Source organism: Cynocephalus volans, chromosome 2, assembly GCF_027409185.1.
Source record: "Cynocephalus volans isolate mCynVol1 chromosome 2, mCynVol1.pri, whole genome shotgun sequence".
Taxonomy (NCBI): Eukaryota; Metazoa; Chordata; class Mammalia; order Dermoptera; family Cynocephalidae; genus Cynocephalus; species Cynocephalus volans.
Genome location: NC_084461.1, coordinates 180,592,683 through 180,610,757, shown reverse-complemented (window position 1 = coordinate 180,610,757; position 18,075 = coordinate 180,592,683). Strand labels below are relative to the sequence as shown.

General features: G+C 42.5%; 1 protein-coding gene across 1 annotated transcript in view; it reads right to left on the bottom strand.

Moving 5' to 3' along the window:
* TMEM132D (transmembrane protein 132D) overlaps positions 1 to 18,075 on the bottom strand; it is a 706,973-nt gene that overhangs the window by 106,276 nt on the left and 582,622 nt on the right. Inside the window, exon 5 of the mRNA XM_063088166.1 lies at positions 8,800 to 8,943. Coding sequence (XP_062944236.1) covers positions 8,800 to 8,943 — 144 coding nt within the window. The remainder of the gene's footprint in view (positions 1 to 8,799; positions 8,944 to 18,075) is intronic.

Below are 18,075 nucleotides of genomic sequence, written 5' to 3'. Positions count from 1 at the left end.
CGTGTCGAGGTCCTGAGGCAGGAGCGTGCCTAGGAGTTTCCAAGAATCATGCAGGTCAGTGCGGCTGGAGGGGGAGCTGGAGGAAATGAGGTCAGGAGGTCAGAGAGATTGCATGGGCCTTAGAGGCAATTGTAAGGAATTAAGATTTCATTTTGAGGGAGTTGAGAAGACATGGAAGGATTTTGAGAACTGATGTGATGTGAGCCACATTTTAAAAGAATCACTTTGCTGGGTTGAAAATAGATTCTGGAGTGGAGGACAAGGTCAAAAGCAACAACACGAGGGAGAAGGCTCACAGACAAATTATTTTACCTTCTAACCTTGACCCACTTATTTAGTTCAGAATAATTAAATCTGGGAAGGATTCATGCAGACATTCTTGAAATTAAGAATACAGCTCAAGTCATTTGCCTCCTTAGAAGTGAATTCACAAGTGGTTGAAGTGACTGTAATAGATTAATTTTCCAACACAATGCAGAACAAAAGTTGTTACAAGAATAATATCCATTTTGCCCTGGAAGGAACTGAGGAACAAAGTCTAAGTATCTTGCCCTGGTTTTTGATAAATATCAGAGCCATGATTTGAATTTGGGCAATTTAACTCAAGTGCTTGAATGCTTTAAGCATCATATTATGCTCTTTTCACATGGCAGTAGTAAGGTAAGATGTGGTGGTGTCTGTATCTTTGGATGGGGCATGTGCTCCTCAGTTTGCTGTAGTCCCCACTACTTCCTATTGCCTTTACTTATTTAAATTATCTCTTGGCTCTTATTTTCTTCTGGGCTTGTGACCCCTGGTTTTAATGCTCTCCAAGATCCTTTAATTATAGATAATTGGGAGTGGCATAGGTAGGTCATGTGGTTTCTTTCTAGGTCTAAGATGACAAAGAGGTTTCATCTCCTATGTCCATGATTGACAGTGTTGAGAAAGATAGTCAGACCAATGTCTGAGCACAATAGAACAATGTGCTGTATTTGACTGTCATGGGTATGGAGCTTGGAGGTGTATTTTATGTGAGGTATATTTGCTGATGCTTTTCTAGGCAATCCAAGATATAGGGGAAGGCTGGTTCATCTCTGCCCATTTTACCTCATTCTTCCAGGTTTTCCCACTTTCCCAGAAGGTAGAATCTTTGCTTGTCCTGATTTTGCCGAACAAAGAGGAAAATACGCTAAGCAATTCATTCTGACCAAAATTTCAAAAATCTCACCTAGAAATATATTCACTTAAGGAATGCAGGGAAAGGTTAATGCTAATCCAATAGCATGAAGTCTTGTTGGAAGGACTGCAAGCATCCGTGGGGGAGTTGCTTTTGGCTGGGGGAGGAGGGTCTCAGTGCAACATGTAAATGATCGCACATGGGGGAAAGCCCCATTAGAGACCTTAAGCAGGAGTTGCCAAACTTTTTCTATAAAAGGCTAGACAGTAAGTATTTTCAGCTTTGCAGGCTATATGATTTCTCTCACAGCTCCTCAACCTGCTCTGGTCATACAAAAGCAGCCATTGACAATGATATGCAAATACATAGATGTACCCAATTTGGTCCCACAGCAGGCATTTTTTGCTAACCCCTGTTCTAGAAGATGAATGATAGAGGCAGAAATGGAACAGGCTTGTAAATAGGTATATAGGTCTCTGCTGGTGTGTCAAAAGTCTTTGCACATAGATTTCCTTATCAGGAAAACAGTGATAAAAATAATTCCTATGTCAATGGAACAGAATAAATAGTCCAGAAACACACCCACGCATGTACAGGCAATTGATTTTTGACAAAGGTGCCAAGAATACACAATGGGAAAAGGATAGCCTCTTTGATAAGTGGTGTTGGGAAAATTAGATATACACATGTAAAAAAATGAAATTGAACCCTTATTTCACTCCATATACAAAAATCAACTCAAAAGGATTAAAAACTGAAATGTAAGATCAGAAACTATAAAACTACTAGAAAATAACATACAGTAAACTCTATGAGACATTGATTTGGGCAATGATTTTTTGGATTTGACCCTAAAAGTGAATCCAGCAAAAGCAAATATAGACAAATGGGATTACATCAAACTGGAAAGCTTCCACTCAGCAAAGGAAACAATTGACAGTGAGAAGAGGTAATGTACAAATGGGGAGAAAATATTTGCAAGCCATACATCTGATAAGAGGTTAATATCCAAAATATATAAGGAACTCAAACAACTCAATAGTAAGAAAACAAAAAAACCAATTAAAAAAATGGGCAAAGGACCTGAACAGACATTTTTCAACAGAAGAACTACAAATGGCCAACAGATATGTGAAAAAAATGCTCAGCATTGCTAATCATTAGAGACATGCAAATTAAAACCACAATGATGTACCAGTTCATGTCTGTCAGAATGGTGATTATCAGAAAGAAAAAAGACAAGTGTTGGTGAAGATATGCAGAAAAGGGAACTCATACATTTTTGGTGGAAATATAAATTAGCTCAGCCATTTTGGGAAGCTGTATGAAGGCTCCTCAAAAAACTAAAAACAGAATCACCAAAGGATCCAGCAATCTCCCTTCTGGGTATTTATCCAAAAGATTTGAAATCAGCATGTCAAAGAGATGTCTGCACTCCCATGCTCATTGCAGCATTGTACACAATAGCCAAGATATGGAATCAACCTAACTGTTCATCAATGGAATGAATAAAGAAAATGTAATATATGTATGCACAATGGAAACCTGAAAACGGAGAAAATCCTGTCATTTGGGGCAACGTGGATGAAACTGGACAACATTATGCTATGTGAAATAAGCCAACCACAGAAGACAAATACTGCATATTGTCACTTATATGTGGAATCAAACAATTAAACTCATAGAAGCAGAGAGGAGAATGGTAGTTACAGAGGTTGGGAGGTGGAGGGAATGAGGAGATAATGGTCAAAGTGTACAAAGCCTCAGATATACAGAAAAATAAGGTTTTTTTTCAGATCGATTGCACATCTTGGTGAACATAGTTAATAACAGTGTACTGTACATGTGAAAATTGCTAAGAGTAAATTTCAAATGTCCTCACTACAGAAAATAAGTATTTGAAGTAAAGCATACGTTAATTCACTTGATTTAATTATTCTACATTGTATTCATAAATCATAATATCAACTTGTACCCCATAAATGTATACAACTATAAATTGTCAATTTACAATAAGATAAAAAAAGAAAAAGAGAGAAAAATGTATTAAGGTAAAATGAGAAAAAAGTAACGTGTATTTCATGGGATTGTTCTGAAGACCGAAGTAGTAAATGCTTACCTCCTATTAAGTAAGCATCTAACAAACATTAAAACATTTCTATTCTTATTATTGCTATATCACTTCGACCTACATTTAGTTTGCACCGGGGTCAAATACCAACTAACAATTCTGAAATTGCATGTTAGATTTTAGAAACTGACAGATGGAAATAGAGGAAGAGGAATCTCGAAGACGGACCTATGTATGGGGAGGAGAAATCTTGTTTACTATAAACTAAAACATTTACTCCCAATCAAACAATTTAAAAAAAAAAAATCCAGCATTAGGAATTCAAGTCCAGGAAGGAAACACGATCATTTGGTGTCCAGATAGAATTCTCTGATTAAAAAAAATAAAATAACATCAGATGTATGTGCCTAGTTTATGCAATACAACTCATCTTTATCTTTCCATAACTCTCCCCTTTATGAACCACTTGGGTCTCCACTGGATGGAAAGGAACCAAATCTGGCCAATCCTGTACGCAGCAGGTGGTCTCTCCCCACTCTATAGCTACAGATTCCACCCCAGTACTGGAGACTTACTTTCAAAATGACCATCTTTTACCTACATGATGGATTGAAGAGAGTGTTTATTGGGAGGTTAGTCTAAACCATTACATTTGCTGAATAAAAGAGCCTGAGAGATGCTCATTCACTGAATAAAAACTGCATCTTTTGTATTAGTGTATCAAAGCCTTCACATTCATACATGGAGGATGATATTGTCACATGGTCAGTCTGCTTCCTAAGAGCTCTTCTGCAGGTAACACAGGAAAAGTCTTCAAAGCAGGCAGCAGAGATCAGGGCGGAGACAAAATCCCTGCAACTCTCTATGCCTTTGCTGTGTATTTAAGAAGCAGTTTGGCTGAACTCTTGGGGTGGGGACAAAAAGGTTGATCAGGAGTACAGGGTCGGCAGACTGAGAAAAAAGAAGGGACTAATTAGGATTCTGCCTCCTGGTGGCTGTCTCTGTGGCTGTTCAGGTGACTGCAAGTTGAGCTAGATTGCTGAAAGAGAACTGCACAGTGTGCCGGATCCCCACAGCTCCCTCTCTCCCCAGGAACAAGGCTACTGTGAAGATAGCGAGATCGTCGGGCCCCCACAACAAAGTGCGCACCAAGGATGCTGAAAATAGCTCCAGAGAGCTTCTTTGCTTTTCCCCTCCTCTCTTCCTTCCAGTTGTTTACTCAGCTTGTTAAGTGCCATATTCCCGTCCCTGCAATTACACTCCTTCCCCTCATGGCAGTTTGCTCCTGTCATAGAAAAAATCTCTTTGATCAGCCTTAGGAGTATATGTCAAGCTTTATTACACCCGATTTCCAGCTGGTATGTGTCTCTGGTGGAAAAGCAAGGGTGAACCCTGATGCAGTTGAAATGTTCTGTAAGATAAAGCAGGTTCACTGAGTTCTGCCGTGGTAAGGAAGGGGCTAGGGCTCCCTTTTACTGTTATCAATGGACATTTCTGAGTCATCAGGTAAGCTCTGGCTTATTAGGAGCTTAGCAAACTTTTCAGTGGTAATACTTGAGCCCAAATCAGTCTTTTTCCCAAAGTGTGAAGTGCAGCTGTCTTAAGATAGAGCACCCGTCCCACCATGCTGCTTTGTGGTTCTTAAAAGGTCCCCTGTCCCTAAAGCTATCCCACTCCTAAGTGGTTGTAGGGGACATGTGATGCTTTAGTTGCTGAGAGCCCCCTGCCCTGTTCTGTGGTAAAAGCACACAGATCTCTCCTGGGGGACACTCCTCCTCCCCCAACTCCTCATTGAGTTCATTTGCTTTGAGACAATATAGATTTGGGACAATCAGTGTCTTTGAGTCTCCGGGATGTAGTGCTTGGTTCAAGGAAAAGGAAGTGACCTAAATAGGTCCCATCAGAACATATCCCAGAATTTTATAGGAACGTCTTAGAAGGCACATTTTCTATTGCACATCTTTTCTATTGCATTTTAGGCAGTTCTGAGTATTCATTTTGCTCCAGAAGAAACAGTGCCTATAGGTAAGAGGAGAGAGAGAGAGGAGAAAGAGAAAGAATATGGTCTTATGTTCTGCTGCTATATTTTGAGGTTCTGAGTAAAAGCCCCTTAAGCTAGCCCCATCTCTGGACTTTTCAATCATGTCAGACAAACGCTTATTTTTACTTAAGTTGGTGTGGGTGAAATTGTGTTATTTCTCACCCCTAAGAATCACAAAGGATATTATCTGAAATGCTTCCATTGCAGATCTGTTGCCCTCTTTAAAAACAAACAAACAAACAAACAAATAAATAAATAAAAGAAAAGAAAAGAAAAACCAAGCATCTTTGGGAGGCATAAGAGAACATGCCTTTACATAATTTACAATTCAGTGTCAATGAGTTTTCCAGTGCATTTCCTGAGAGGAGGTTTTCATATGAATGGGAGAGACCACACAGGAGCTTATGTGGCCTCTGGCTGGGAAAGGCTGGGGGCTGTTAAAGGCAGACCTTCCTGCTCAGAGGGTTTCCAGGAGCCTGCGCAGGTGGTTGAGATACTTCTCCAGAATTCCTTGACTTTCTTTTGTAAGAGCCTCAAAATGACAGCAAACATCATATGTAGCAGGTGACTCTTTGTCAACACCTGTGATTCACAGAGTAGCACAGAGACAGCTGTGTAGGCTGTGGGTTTTGTTTTTAAGTTGTGCATCAGGCTGTGAGACCTGCTGATTGACGTGGGACTGAACGCCGTGAGGTTTTCCACTTGTCTTTGCCTTCTCTCTGTTTCTGAGGGTGGCTTCATGAATCACCAGCAAGAACAAAGGGAAAGCAAGTTCTTCTGTCTCAAGAGTTCCCGCGAGAGTCTCGAGACCGCGTCTCCTTGGCTCTGATTGGATACTGCGTCCATCCCTGCACCAATGGCCTGTTCAGATGATGAATGCTCTGATTGGCTGCCCTGAGTCACATGGCCACCCCTGAGTCAGGGATGTGGTCACCGGGCATCAAATACACCTCCTACTGTCTTCCCCTACGCTGTTCCCTCTGCTTGCAATGTCCTTTCCTATCTTGTCCATCCAGCAGATTGGACACATGTGCGTCTTTCAGTTCTTACCTCCCCAGGGAGACCTTTCACGATTTAATTACATGTTTTCTTCTCAGTGTTTCCGGTTCATCATTATATCATTCATGCATTCATTCAACAAACATCTGTTAAGCACCTACTATGTGTCTAGTGTTGTCATAAGTGATGAGGAAACGGCAGTATAGGAAGGAGCCAAAATAGCACCACCCTCATGGAGCCTGTATTCTAGTAAGAACAGTTAGGCTATGGATACAATAAACTTTATATATATATATATATGATTCATACCATGAATCAAAATTAAGCAGGGATGGGGAAAGGCAGTGTGTGTGTGTATGTGTGAAGATTTCACAATGCTGCTCAGGAAAAGCTTCAGTGAGAAAGTGAGGTGAGGGAACGGTCCATGCAGATATCTAGGGGAGGAGAGCGTTCGCCTGTCCTGGTGGAGGAACGGCAAAGACTCCAGTGTGGCTGGAATAGGCAGAGATGGAGCAGGGTAAGAGCGGCGTCAGTGTTAAGGCAGATATCCTTGTGAACACGTTGGCTTTTCCTTTGAGATGAATGAGAAGCCAGTGATGGTTTAGAGCAGAGGAAAGACATGATCAGACTTATACTTTGATCGCCTTAATTGCTGCACTGAAAACAGATTATGGGAGAAGAGGCATGCGGGCAGAAATGGGCCATGGGAAACCAGTGGGGAGGGCATTATTACTTTTATCTCAGAGAGATATTGTGTCCTGGACTGGCAGGGTGCGGTGGAGAAGGATGAGATCCTGGTTGGATCTTGAAAGTACTGCTGACTATGGGTCAAATGGGTCCCCCCAGAGCTCATGTGTTGGAAACTTGATCCCCACTGTACCAGTGTTAAGAGGATGCAGAATACAATTATGATATTTGAAAGGTGGGGCCTTTGAGAGGTTATTGGATCATGAGGACTGTGCCCTTGTGAATGGATCTGTCCATTCCTGGAGTTATCATGAGAGTGCTTCTGATGACATTATAAGGAGAGGGAGTGAGCAGGTTAGCTTGCTTGTTCTTAATATTCTCTCACCCTGTGACACCCTGTGTCCCCACAGGACCCTGTAGAGAGTTCTAACCAAGAGGAAAGCCCTACCACATGTACCCCTTGGACTGTGGATTTGCCAGCCTCCGAAATCGTTAAGAAATTTTGTTTCTTTATAAACTACCCAGTTTCAGGTATTCTGTTATAAGCAATAGAAATGGTCCGAAACACTGCTGAAGGACTGGATGTGAGGAGAGAGAGAAAGAGAGAAATCAAGGATGAGCCAAGATATGTTGGCCTGAGCAATCAAAGGAGTTGCCATGTGTTGATGTGAGGAAGGTTCTGGAATAAGTGGGCTGGAGTGGCATATTACATAATGTACCACACTGCCCTGTTTTCTTACATCTCTGCCTTCACTATGAGCTCCTTAAGGATAGGGATTATGCCTCTAATTTGTAAGCCTTAATATCTTGAACAATGCCTAGCACTTAGTGAAGATTCGATTTCGTTTGTTGGCTGCCTTCTCAGCGGGCAGAAACACTCCTTAGCACTTCACTTCAGAGCAGAGAGGTTAAAGTGATTCATCTCAAGAACAAGCAGGAGGCTGTGCCCTGACTCTTGCCGTGATCCATGAGAAGGAGTCACAGGGCACCTCGTGAAGCCCTTCTCGCACTCCTGGGGCACTTGCTGGAAGGCTGGAGGTGTGGGGCTGCGTTGGCCATCGTGGCTCTGGTTCTGCAATGGGCGTTGGCAACTTGACAAGCCCGTTTTCCTCCTGCTGACTGGAAGTGTGCAACAAGGCTCCGGGCAGAGCAAGACTTGGAGTTCCACAGCCAGCCTCAGCATCTCCCAGTGTGCCTTTTTTTTGAATCATTTTTGCATTTAATTTAAAAAGAGAAAGAGGAGGCTAGGAGGAAGGAAGGAATCGATGGAATTTAAATGAGGGATGAGGGCTGTTCATCCACATCTCTAACTCATGTAGAATTTTGTGGGCTGGGCAGGGAATGGAGATGATTTCTTCTCTTCCTCCCTTGGCCGGTATTGCAAATCAAAGCTGGGTGTAATTGTATACTTTACACCCCCATTGATTTTACACAAAAGCTTTGCACTATAAAAGCACCCCAGAGAATGGCTGTGTGCCCATCATTCTAGGTTCTGGTTCTCCCTTCCTTCTCCTGTCCAGCCTGGGGGTGGGTGGACGGTAACCTCTGTTAGGGTGGTGGTCCCTGAATCCCACCATGACCTCCCAAAGGTCTGGGAAGAGGGCAAAGATGTTTGGCAAACACAAAACATCAAGAGAAAGCTTCACAGACCAGGAGTCATTGTCCAGAGCAGTTTTTCATTCTGTTCTATTTTGTGCCAGGGAGAATCTCCTGATCTAAGTGACAAGATAACCAGAATGGGATGGGAGGGATCCCGCGGGACCCAGAGGTCCCAGCCGGTCGATGAACACTGTTGCTGACATGACAGGGGGTTTCTGCAGGGGCAGGGAGGTGTCAACTTGCCTTAATCACATCTTCATCAGATGATCTGCAGTCCACAGATTCCAGCAGTTCTGTCACCGTGCCGTCCTCCTCCACAGAGACTATCTTCACCGGAACAGCCACCGTCTTCCCAGTGAGGATGGCTGTGTTCAGGATTTCTGCCTCCTGGAAGACCAAACACACTCTTCTATCACATCCCCTCCTGGAATGACCCAGCCCCTTGAAACACAAGGACTGTCTTTCCTCAGCCTCAAACAGCACCAGTTGAGGTTTAGGAAGCCTGGCTTCAACACCAGCCGAGTGACCATGGTGGCCAGGAGATCATTTTCTACCATCACCCAGATTTCCACAGGGAAAAAGTAATGGGGAAGAGGTAAAGTATTGAAGGGTGGTGAAGCAAATTTATTATTAATATTGTGTTTGGTAAACACTTATGCACACTTACTATGTGCCAGGCACCCTTCCGAGTGCTTTACATATATTGACCTGTCAATCTTCACAGCATCTGAAAAGATGCTCCTTATTCTCCCTGTTTTATAGATGGCACAGAGAGGTTTTGTGATTTGTCAATCAAGGTCACACAGCTAGAAGGTAATAAAGGCGGGACTTGAACCTGGAAGTCCAGCTCTGGAGTCCATGATTTAGCTACTTAACTAGGTCTAAACTTACACAAAATGATTCCAACTTAAGCAGTCAACTATCAGCCAGTGGGGCAAGGTGTGGTGAAAGGAGCTTAAGTTAGTAATGCCACCTCATCTTGTACATGAGGGGACAAGCAGAACCTGCAAAGCTCCTCACTATCTGTGCTCTGTAGCTTGGGCTTTATTTCCTGTCTTTCTGATTTTCTAGGCTCTTACAGGGCCTGGGCTGTATACATATCTGGGATGCTGCGATAGCTCCAATGACTCTTCCCACACCCCCGCTGATATGTCACACACATGCACAACACACACACACTCACACAATGTGTATTTTGCCACTAAGCTCTTCCTTCATAGGTCAGCTCAAGAGATGTATCTTAGGGATGTCCCAGGTTATTTATTTGCTTTCAGAGCCAAAACCATAATGGACCTCTCTCTTTGGTAGCTCCTAATACAGTTGCTATTTTATGTACAGTTAGTCAATCCCTTTATCTCCCTTCTAGACTGTAAGTTCCATGGAGCCATATCAACCTTCTGTCCGCCAGCACCTAACGCAGTGCTAGCAGCAACAAATAGTGAGTGCTTGCTGAATGCACAAATAAAGACTCATCAGGGAAGGAGTTGGGATTCACATCATCCTTTTCTCCTCCTCTTGGCATGCCTGTGCCTCAGATGGCTCTTCCCCAATACTGAGCAGTAGTCCATGCTCAGCATCTCTTTCTCCAAAGCATCCCTGCCTGTCCTCAGTTCCTCCTGCAGAATTCCTATGGTTTTTGAACTGGCAGGAGCCTGGGAGACCACATCAGCCCACTTTTTAGATGGGGAAATCTGCGACCCAAGAACCAGGAAGTGAATCTCATTCCTTTCTGCAGAGATTGTCTCCTCTGTCACACACAGGTCAAAGTCTCAGTGTAAACCCAAATTTCTGGATAACCACAACTGCCAAGTCCTAGCCCAATTTACTGCTCCATTCCAGTTCATCATGTGCTAATTATGTTTCTAAGAGGTGTTTTATCAACATGCCACATAGTATTCTTCTGTATTTCTGAACTTTTCTGGCCTATCCTTGATAGAATAATGACAATGTCTGTGTGGATGCGAGGAACTGGGTTAGGGGACACCTAATGCAGTTGTCATCTTACTTTTACTTACAGTTCTTCAATGACTTTATCCCTCTTCTAGACTGCAAGCTCCACAGGGCTGCATCGACATCACTTGGAGAGATTGGCTTGCAGAGAGTCTTGTTAATTTGATTTTCATGTGTAATCTAAAATGCCTCTTAGTAGCATGCCAACAGAAGGGATAGAAGTTTATCATCCTAAAATTACATAACCATTTTCCTTATGTTAACTTTCTATTTCTTATATAAGATTTTATTTTTTCTTTATAGGATGAGGTTCATCTTATACCTAGCTCATTTGGTTTAGCCTTTGGATAAGATTGTTGTTTAAATTATTTTAATTCTAAAAGACAAGAATTCAGCTTGGAATGTTCCTGAATTTCCAAGATAATGCCTTAAACTGTCTGAATATGCACAGGCCTCCAAACACCCCCCATTGTCTATACACTTTTCGCTTTTTCTTCTCTGTATGTTCCTAGACTGATTCAATTCTATTTTGTGTTGAAATATAGTGAAAAAAATGAGGGGGCGAAGTCAGAATATGATGCTACTTCCTGCTTTTCTGAGTACAAAAAAGGCCATGCATGTTTTTCTACCCTAAAGAGTAAAGATAAAAAGGAATGAGTCATACTTTGGAAAGGAGTGAAAAAATGTCATTTAACTCTGGCCCAAACTAGCTCATCATGAAGGAAACAGACTGGGAGAGCAGTGCTATCACTTTTGACACGAGTCCCAGGGAAATTGATTTTGCACATCCATGGTGGAAAAGTATAGAGCATCTCTACTCCAACAACAAAAATCAAAAGCCCTTTAATGTATTTGCACATTCAGGTTAGCATAAGGAGGCACGACGCTGGGAGTAACTGATGAGCAGCTGTCAGCCCATATGTCTGGGTTGTTGTCTTACCCTCTGAATCGCACACATCCTTCTGCCTACCAGATCCCATTGGGGATTAGTGACTGAGCTTTCAGGCATGGTATTTCTCTGCCTCCTCTGTGCAGTTCCAATTCTTTGATGTCAAGAATTTTCTCTCTTGCACAGCTTTGCTTTTGCTGGCAGGTGAATGGTATGTGGACAAATCATGAAGGTATTCACACAAGAGAACAAAGAAGGTCTTTGTTCAATGGTGCAAGTACCGGCATAGCCTTAGCTTCAGTGAGACGTGACCTGTAACTGCTCTGATTTTTGGACCTCATAAAACCCTTGAGAGCTCAGCTACCTTATTGCTGTGGGTTCACTGCATAATAGCCCCTCAGAGCCTAGGAAATAAAGGCACAGAATCTCTTGAGAAAACACTATCTCTATCCTGTCAGCTAATCATGATTCTTACTGGTCGTTCCATGCCCCTTTTCTGCTACCTGGGTGTTCTGTGCATGCTGACAAGGTAGTCCTAGGTCTCTCACAACACCACAGCAGAACTTCCAGCTCTCTAAAGGATTAGGAGGAGGTGGAAAAGCAGAGAAGAGGCTGGATGTGGCCTCAAGAAAATGTACCACCACTAACTTTTCTTGGGATCTAGCTCATTATCATGGGTTATAAAGTGATAACTGTCCCTATTTTGCTGGAGAAATCATGACCCGTGTCTTAGTTTGGGTCCCTTTGGAAATAGATCTTGGGTTGAAGATTGAAGAGCAATTTATTGGGAGGTTCAGGACACTTCCGTAGGGGAATGTGAAAGTGGTACATGAAACCAGTTACCATGGGCCCCTGGAGCTTCATCCTGCAGGGATTGATGCGTATTATAAAATATGCCATATATTCTCTGTGTGTAAATGTATACACTTTTCAATACATTTAAATCTATTATGATATATTTCCCTGCAGGGAAATTTTGTAATATACACACCCAAGAATAATACTGCTGAGAGCTGAGGGAGCTGGGGTACTTATACACCCACTCCTGAGAACTGTTCTCAGGTGGACCCCTCCACAGCACCCCAGCCTACTGTGTGTATGGGCAAAGCAGGCTCCTACTGTTTCAAAGAAAGCTCCTGACAGAGGGTGGCACTTGGAATTGGTCTGGAGCAGTCTGGTGTGGTACAGTATAAGGAAAATGCACAGGGCATTGACAGTCTGCTGCAACATAACTGGCATAAGTTGTCATATGGAGGTCTGGAGGATTGGAACCAGATTAGAGTGGTGTGTGTGTGTGTGTGTGTGTGTGTGTGTGCGCGTGTGTGTGTTTAATTCCCTCATGCTTCTAGTATACTGATTTTCTGCTTTGAGTATCAGCACAGTCATTTATTCATGATCACCCTTGAAAATTAATCTTAAAACAGAGACAAGGAAAATTATCGATGGAGAAAAAATTTTACATTGGGGGAACTTCTTAAACACTTCAAGAAATCTGCATGTTGGAGACAGTCTGTTTCTTGCCTAGTGTCCATTCTGCCTTCTTTCCTTCCTGACAAAACCCCAATTTTCCTTGTGGCTGTAATATACTCAGATAAAATGACTACACTCTTTGGCTGCCCTTAATCTTTGGTATAGTTGTGGTTCACAAGATACAAATGGAAGTCATTTTGTGGAACTTCCAGAAAAGTTTGTTAAAAATCAATCAAATAAACAAATGAAACCAAACAGATTCTGAAGGTTGTCTTCTCTTTTTCCTTTGTTCCTGCCCGCTATCCACAGATGATGCTGGAGCTGGGCTGCATCTTGTCACTCAAAGGTGAGAGTGTGTGGCTGAAATCCATGTGGTCTCAGCAGAGTGTAGTGGTTAAGAGCAGGAGATCTCTTATTGGATTTTCTGCGTTTGAATCCTGGCATTGAGACTAATAGCTGAGTTCCCCTAGGCAAGTTACTTAACTCTTAGTGCCTAAGTCTCTTTAACCATAAAATGAGGATAATAATTGTAGGTGTCTCTTGGATTTGTCCTAGATTTAGGTGAGTTAATATTTGCAGAGTGTTTAGAACAGTACTTGGTATCTAGTGAGTGCTCTCCTAAATGTTTGATAAATAAACAAATGTGAATGATAACTGTAGTGCATCGAATGCAAAATTCACCTCCACCTGGAACCTCACAATGTGACTTTATCTGGAAATAAGGGGTTTGCAGATGTAATTAGTTAAGACGAGGTCCCACTGGATTAGGTTGGGTCCTAATCCAATGAGTGGTATCCTTATGAGAAGAGAAAATGCAGACAGATACACAGGGGAGATGGCCACGTGCAGGTGCAGGCAGAGACAGGAGTGTTGCAGCCACGAGCTGAGGAACGTCAAAGATTGCCGACAACTGGCAGAAGCTGGAAGAGGCAAGGAGGACTCTGCTCCAGAGCCTTTAGAGAGAGCATGACCCTGCTGACTCCTTGATTTCGGACTTCCACCTCCCAGAACTGTGAGAAAATAAATGTCTCTTGTTTTTAGCCACCATATTGTGGTACCTTGTTACAGCAGCCCCAGGAAACTACTGCAATGACTGAGCGAAGAAGAGATGGGACCTGCATGTTAGCTGTGTTACCACTAACCTTGGACGTCTGCTCTAAGCACATTTGGGGAGAGGATCAAGATCTTGCTCTTTCAACCACTGTTTTTTGTGTTCTGGTACTCATAGTTAATCACAATCCTAACTGAAGCAACCTGAAAGAGAACAATTCTCACGATTTCTCCTCAGTCGTAGGCTGAAATGAGCAAGTTAAATTGCCTTAATGTTTGTAATAAGAAAAAAGAGGGTTTTTTCTTCTTTTTCTCTTTTTCTTTTTCTTTTTTGTCCTTTTGCCTCAGCGTTACCACAGCCTCTTTGAACATCACTTGCCATTTTAACACGCGGTTCTGAAATGATTTCATGCATGTTAAAATAGATGAATAAGGTTGGAAGAAATAAAAATAAATGCAGTTTTAGCTGCATCAACTGCTTCTCTAAGCAAAAGCATCCTGGAAGTAACCTTCAAACACCCATTCGAGGAGGGTGGAGGACGGCGATCTTTCCATAAAACACCACATGGAGCTCCAACGAAATCACGCCTTCCCTGCGATGTGGGGAGATTGGTTTGGGAATCGGCATTAGCAAAGGCAGGAGGCTCATCCAACCGCAGCTGCTCACAGCCGTCACCTTGACCTGCAAGGGGTGTGCTCATGTCATTTAACTCTGTGGGAGACAAATCTGAGCAATGAGTGCTTTGAGGAAATGGATGCACAAGTGAACTGGCACACAGCTTGATTTTGCTTAGAAGACTTGTGCAAAGGTTGCTTTTCTGAATAGGGGTTGTTAATGAGGACATGAGAAAGTGGGTATGAACTCTCAAACAAGTGGAATTTGAGTAATATATTTGTGCATATTTCCTTATCATATTTTTTCAGGAAGGTAAGGAGTCGCCAGGACACATAGCTTTTGTGGTTCCCTGCCCCACCTCCTTTTGCTGAACAGGACATCAATTTTCCCTTGAGAAAAGATCTCTTCTTCTTTGGTGGGACATAATAACCTTCTCCCCTGGCCAAAGAGTTGGTGGGTATTTCTGAGCTTCTCTCTCCCTGTGACTTGAATTTCATTCAAGGGGGGTGAAGCATGACCCCAAAATGGTTGGATCTCATTCATCCCACTAGCGGCACCTGAAAAGTCTGGGCCATTTGTCCAGTATCTCTGTCTCCAGCACTGTCCTGGTTCCTGCCTTTTCTGAGGCCTGCTTTGTGCAGCTTTTTCATTCATTATCTGAGAGAGCCCATACCCTTCCAATAAATTCCTTTCTTAAAAACTTAAACAGAATCAGTTTCTTTTGCTTACAATCAATAAACTGGACCAGGAAGGTGATTCGATGAAAGCAGACTGGTCTATGAGGTTTCATGCTAAACTCTCATGGAGATGCAGACTTTGCATTTCCTTAACAACTATCAATCTCAGCTCACCAATGAGCAATCTGGATATATCCTTTGTTTGAACTCCCCCTAGAGCAGAGCCTGAGAGAGACAGGGGCTTGAATGCAGTGAACTTGTGTGCAGGAGGCAGCAGTAAGGAGTGAGCTGTGAGAGGCAGGGAAGGAAGAAAACCAGCATAAGGGTGTGCCGTCACGGTTGCAGCTGTGAGCCTGGGAAGCTGCAGTCTGCAGAGTCCTTGACTTCCAGAGTTGTCTGAATAAAGGCTGGAAGCATGAATTCCTGGAGCTGTAGGTTTCCCAGGCATGTAAACTCCATGCATGGGCACAGGCTCCCAAGATGTCAGGGAAACCCAGCAGCATGATGTGAAAAGTTGTCCAAAGGTGGAACATCGTCCGGAATGACTCCAAGTGGGACCAGGTTAGTAAAAGATGAATCTTCATTTATATACATGTAACAGTTCAGCACAGAGGAGGGCCAAGGGGAGGTATTGTGGGCACTAGAGACATCAGCTCCAGATATGAATTCAGATGTTATAAAATGGCTCCCATACAAGGAGAGAACTTCCCCATGATAAAGTATTAAACAAGTATTTTACTTACTTTTTAAAAAAGGAATACACCTGGGCATTCTCATTTGCCTGGAGGTATGAGACCAGCATTTATACTAATTTAAACAGCACCTTTCAGAGGTAATTCTTCTTCACTTCTGTGCTTGTAGTACTTGGAGAGACTAAAAGCCTACTTCATGAGACCATAGCAAATGCTCCATTGAGCCAAGGACACAATCATGGTGGTGAGCCTACATGTCATCAAGAGGTGAAAAGTTCACACATTCTGAATCAAAGCTCTGAGTGATAGGATGGACAACGTTTAGAAGCTGGCTTTGCACCCGTTGAAAGCGTGGTTTAGGTCTATCTACAATTTATAACATTCATATCTCTTCTTGACACCTCAACAACTTCCTGTATTGCTAATATATTTGTTCTCCAAAATACGTACTCCACTTCTCACCATATTTACCCATTCTTCAAACTATCTTGGCAATAATGTTGGGTTTTTAGAAATATTGTATGGGTCAGGGCTCTTAGTTGCAGGCAACAGAATCCACTCTAGCTTGTTTAAGCAAAAAGGGATTTATTAGGAACTATCAACAGGACTAAAGAAACAGATTCCAGCCAACCTCCCAAGACAGAATCACAGAGCAGACCTACCAAGGACCTGCTGATTCTGCCATGACTAGAAAGCTTACAAGTCAGGCAGATGGTCCCAGAACCTCATTGACTCTCCCACAATCTGAGCCAGCAAGGTGGAGTATCACACACTTACTCTTCCTCACATTTGAAATAAAATGTCACACAGGTGCATCCAATTGGCAGAGTATAGATCACAAACCTGCACCCCCAGCTCGGGGAAATCTGAGCAAAGTAGATTTGGGAATTTATCTAGGGATGATGAGATTTACACAGTGGGGAGCTATGGAAATGTAGAGAAGATAGCTTTTGGACAGCTACAAACAACAGTTTTCTACAACATATATCAACACTATATGCTCTAGTATTTTCCTGTTGTTGAAGTACAAAAAGACATATTCTAAGTCTCCTCATTCTTTTAAATTAAAATATTATAATATTGCCATTATTTATCCTCTTCTTTCGACCCCACCTCCCAAAGACATAAGAAAAAAAAGATCTTATAAGATTTTTTTGTCATAGCACACTGAATTCTGGGACATCAAATGTTAAATTGATACAAAACGTGAGAATTTATGTTTCATGGTGAAAGATATATACTGCTTAGTTAATGATGCCGGATCAAGAATAAAGTTGATTTTTTTTTCCCTCCTGTCATACGATATCATATTTAGACATGACATGTAAAACTAACAAACAAACAAAACTCCACCTGGTACAGGTATGGACACTGATCGATCAGCCTGCACACTGACGGACTGGTGGTTGTGCCTTGCCAGTGAATTCCAGTTTGTAGCAGACAAAGGAAGGCTCCACAAGTACACTATCTACTGCTTCACATTCTCAGGTCCTTGTAGTTAAGAAGAGACATGTGAGCACTTCCAGCTGCCAAAATGTGAGCATCAGTGTTGTCTGCTACTTCTGCGTAGAAGCATTAAACTTTCATGCTCAGGTATCCACCCTTCCTCATCACCCGCATGGCACTGAGGAAGATACCTGTTCCAGACGGTGCAGCAACAGATGGCAGAGCCCCTGCCAGCCTGGTGACCAGAGTCACTGTGTGGAGAAGAGCTTCCTACTGGCCTCTATAGGATGTAGCAGGAGTAATAGCCATGCCTTTCTTGTATTAAAGCAATGTGATTTGGGAGATACTTGTTACTAAAATACAATTGGAACTATCCTGATTAATACACAATGCTTTCCAACTTTAGCTTTAAGAACAATGTGTGTGTGTGTGTGTGTGTGTGTGTGTGTGTGTGTGTGTTCATTGAATTCGGGACTACCCCCCAAGCCAAACTAGATTGCTCAGGTATAAAACCTCAAAATCTCCCCATGTGCTGGGTGGCCTGCCCTTCACCTCTGGCTGACTGCCCTGATTTCTGCTGTAATGAGCATGGAAACACCCAGCCAAAGCCAGTGTGGAGATTTGACATTCCTCTGCAGCCATGCACTTCCTGAACGTGTTTTCTTGACTATGGCTGATTTCTTAAATCTTTTCAATTTATTTCCCAACAAAGATCAATAACCTAATAAA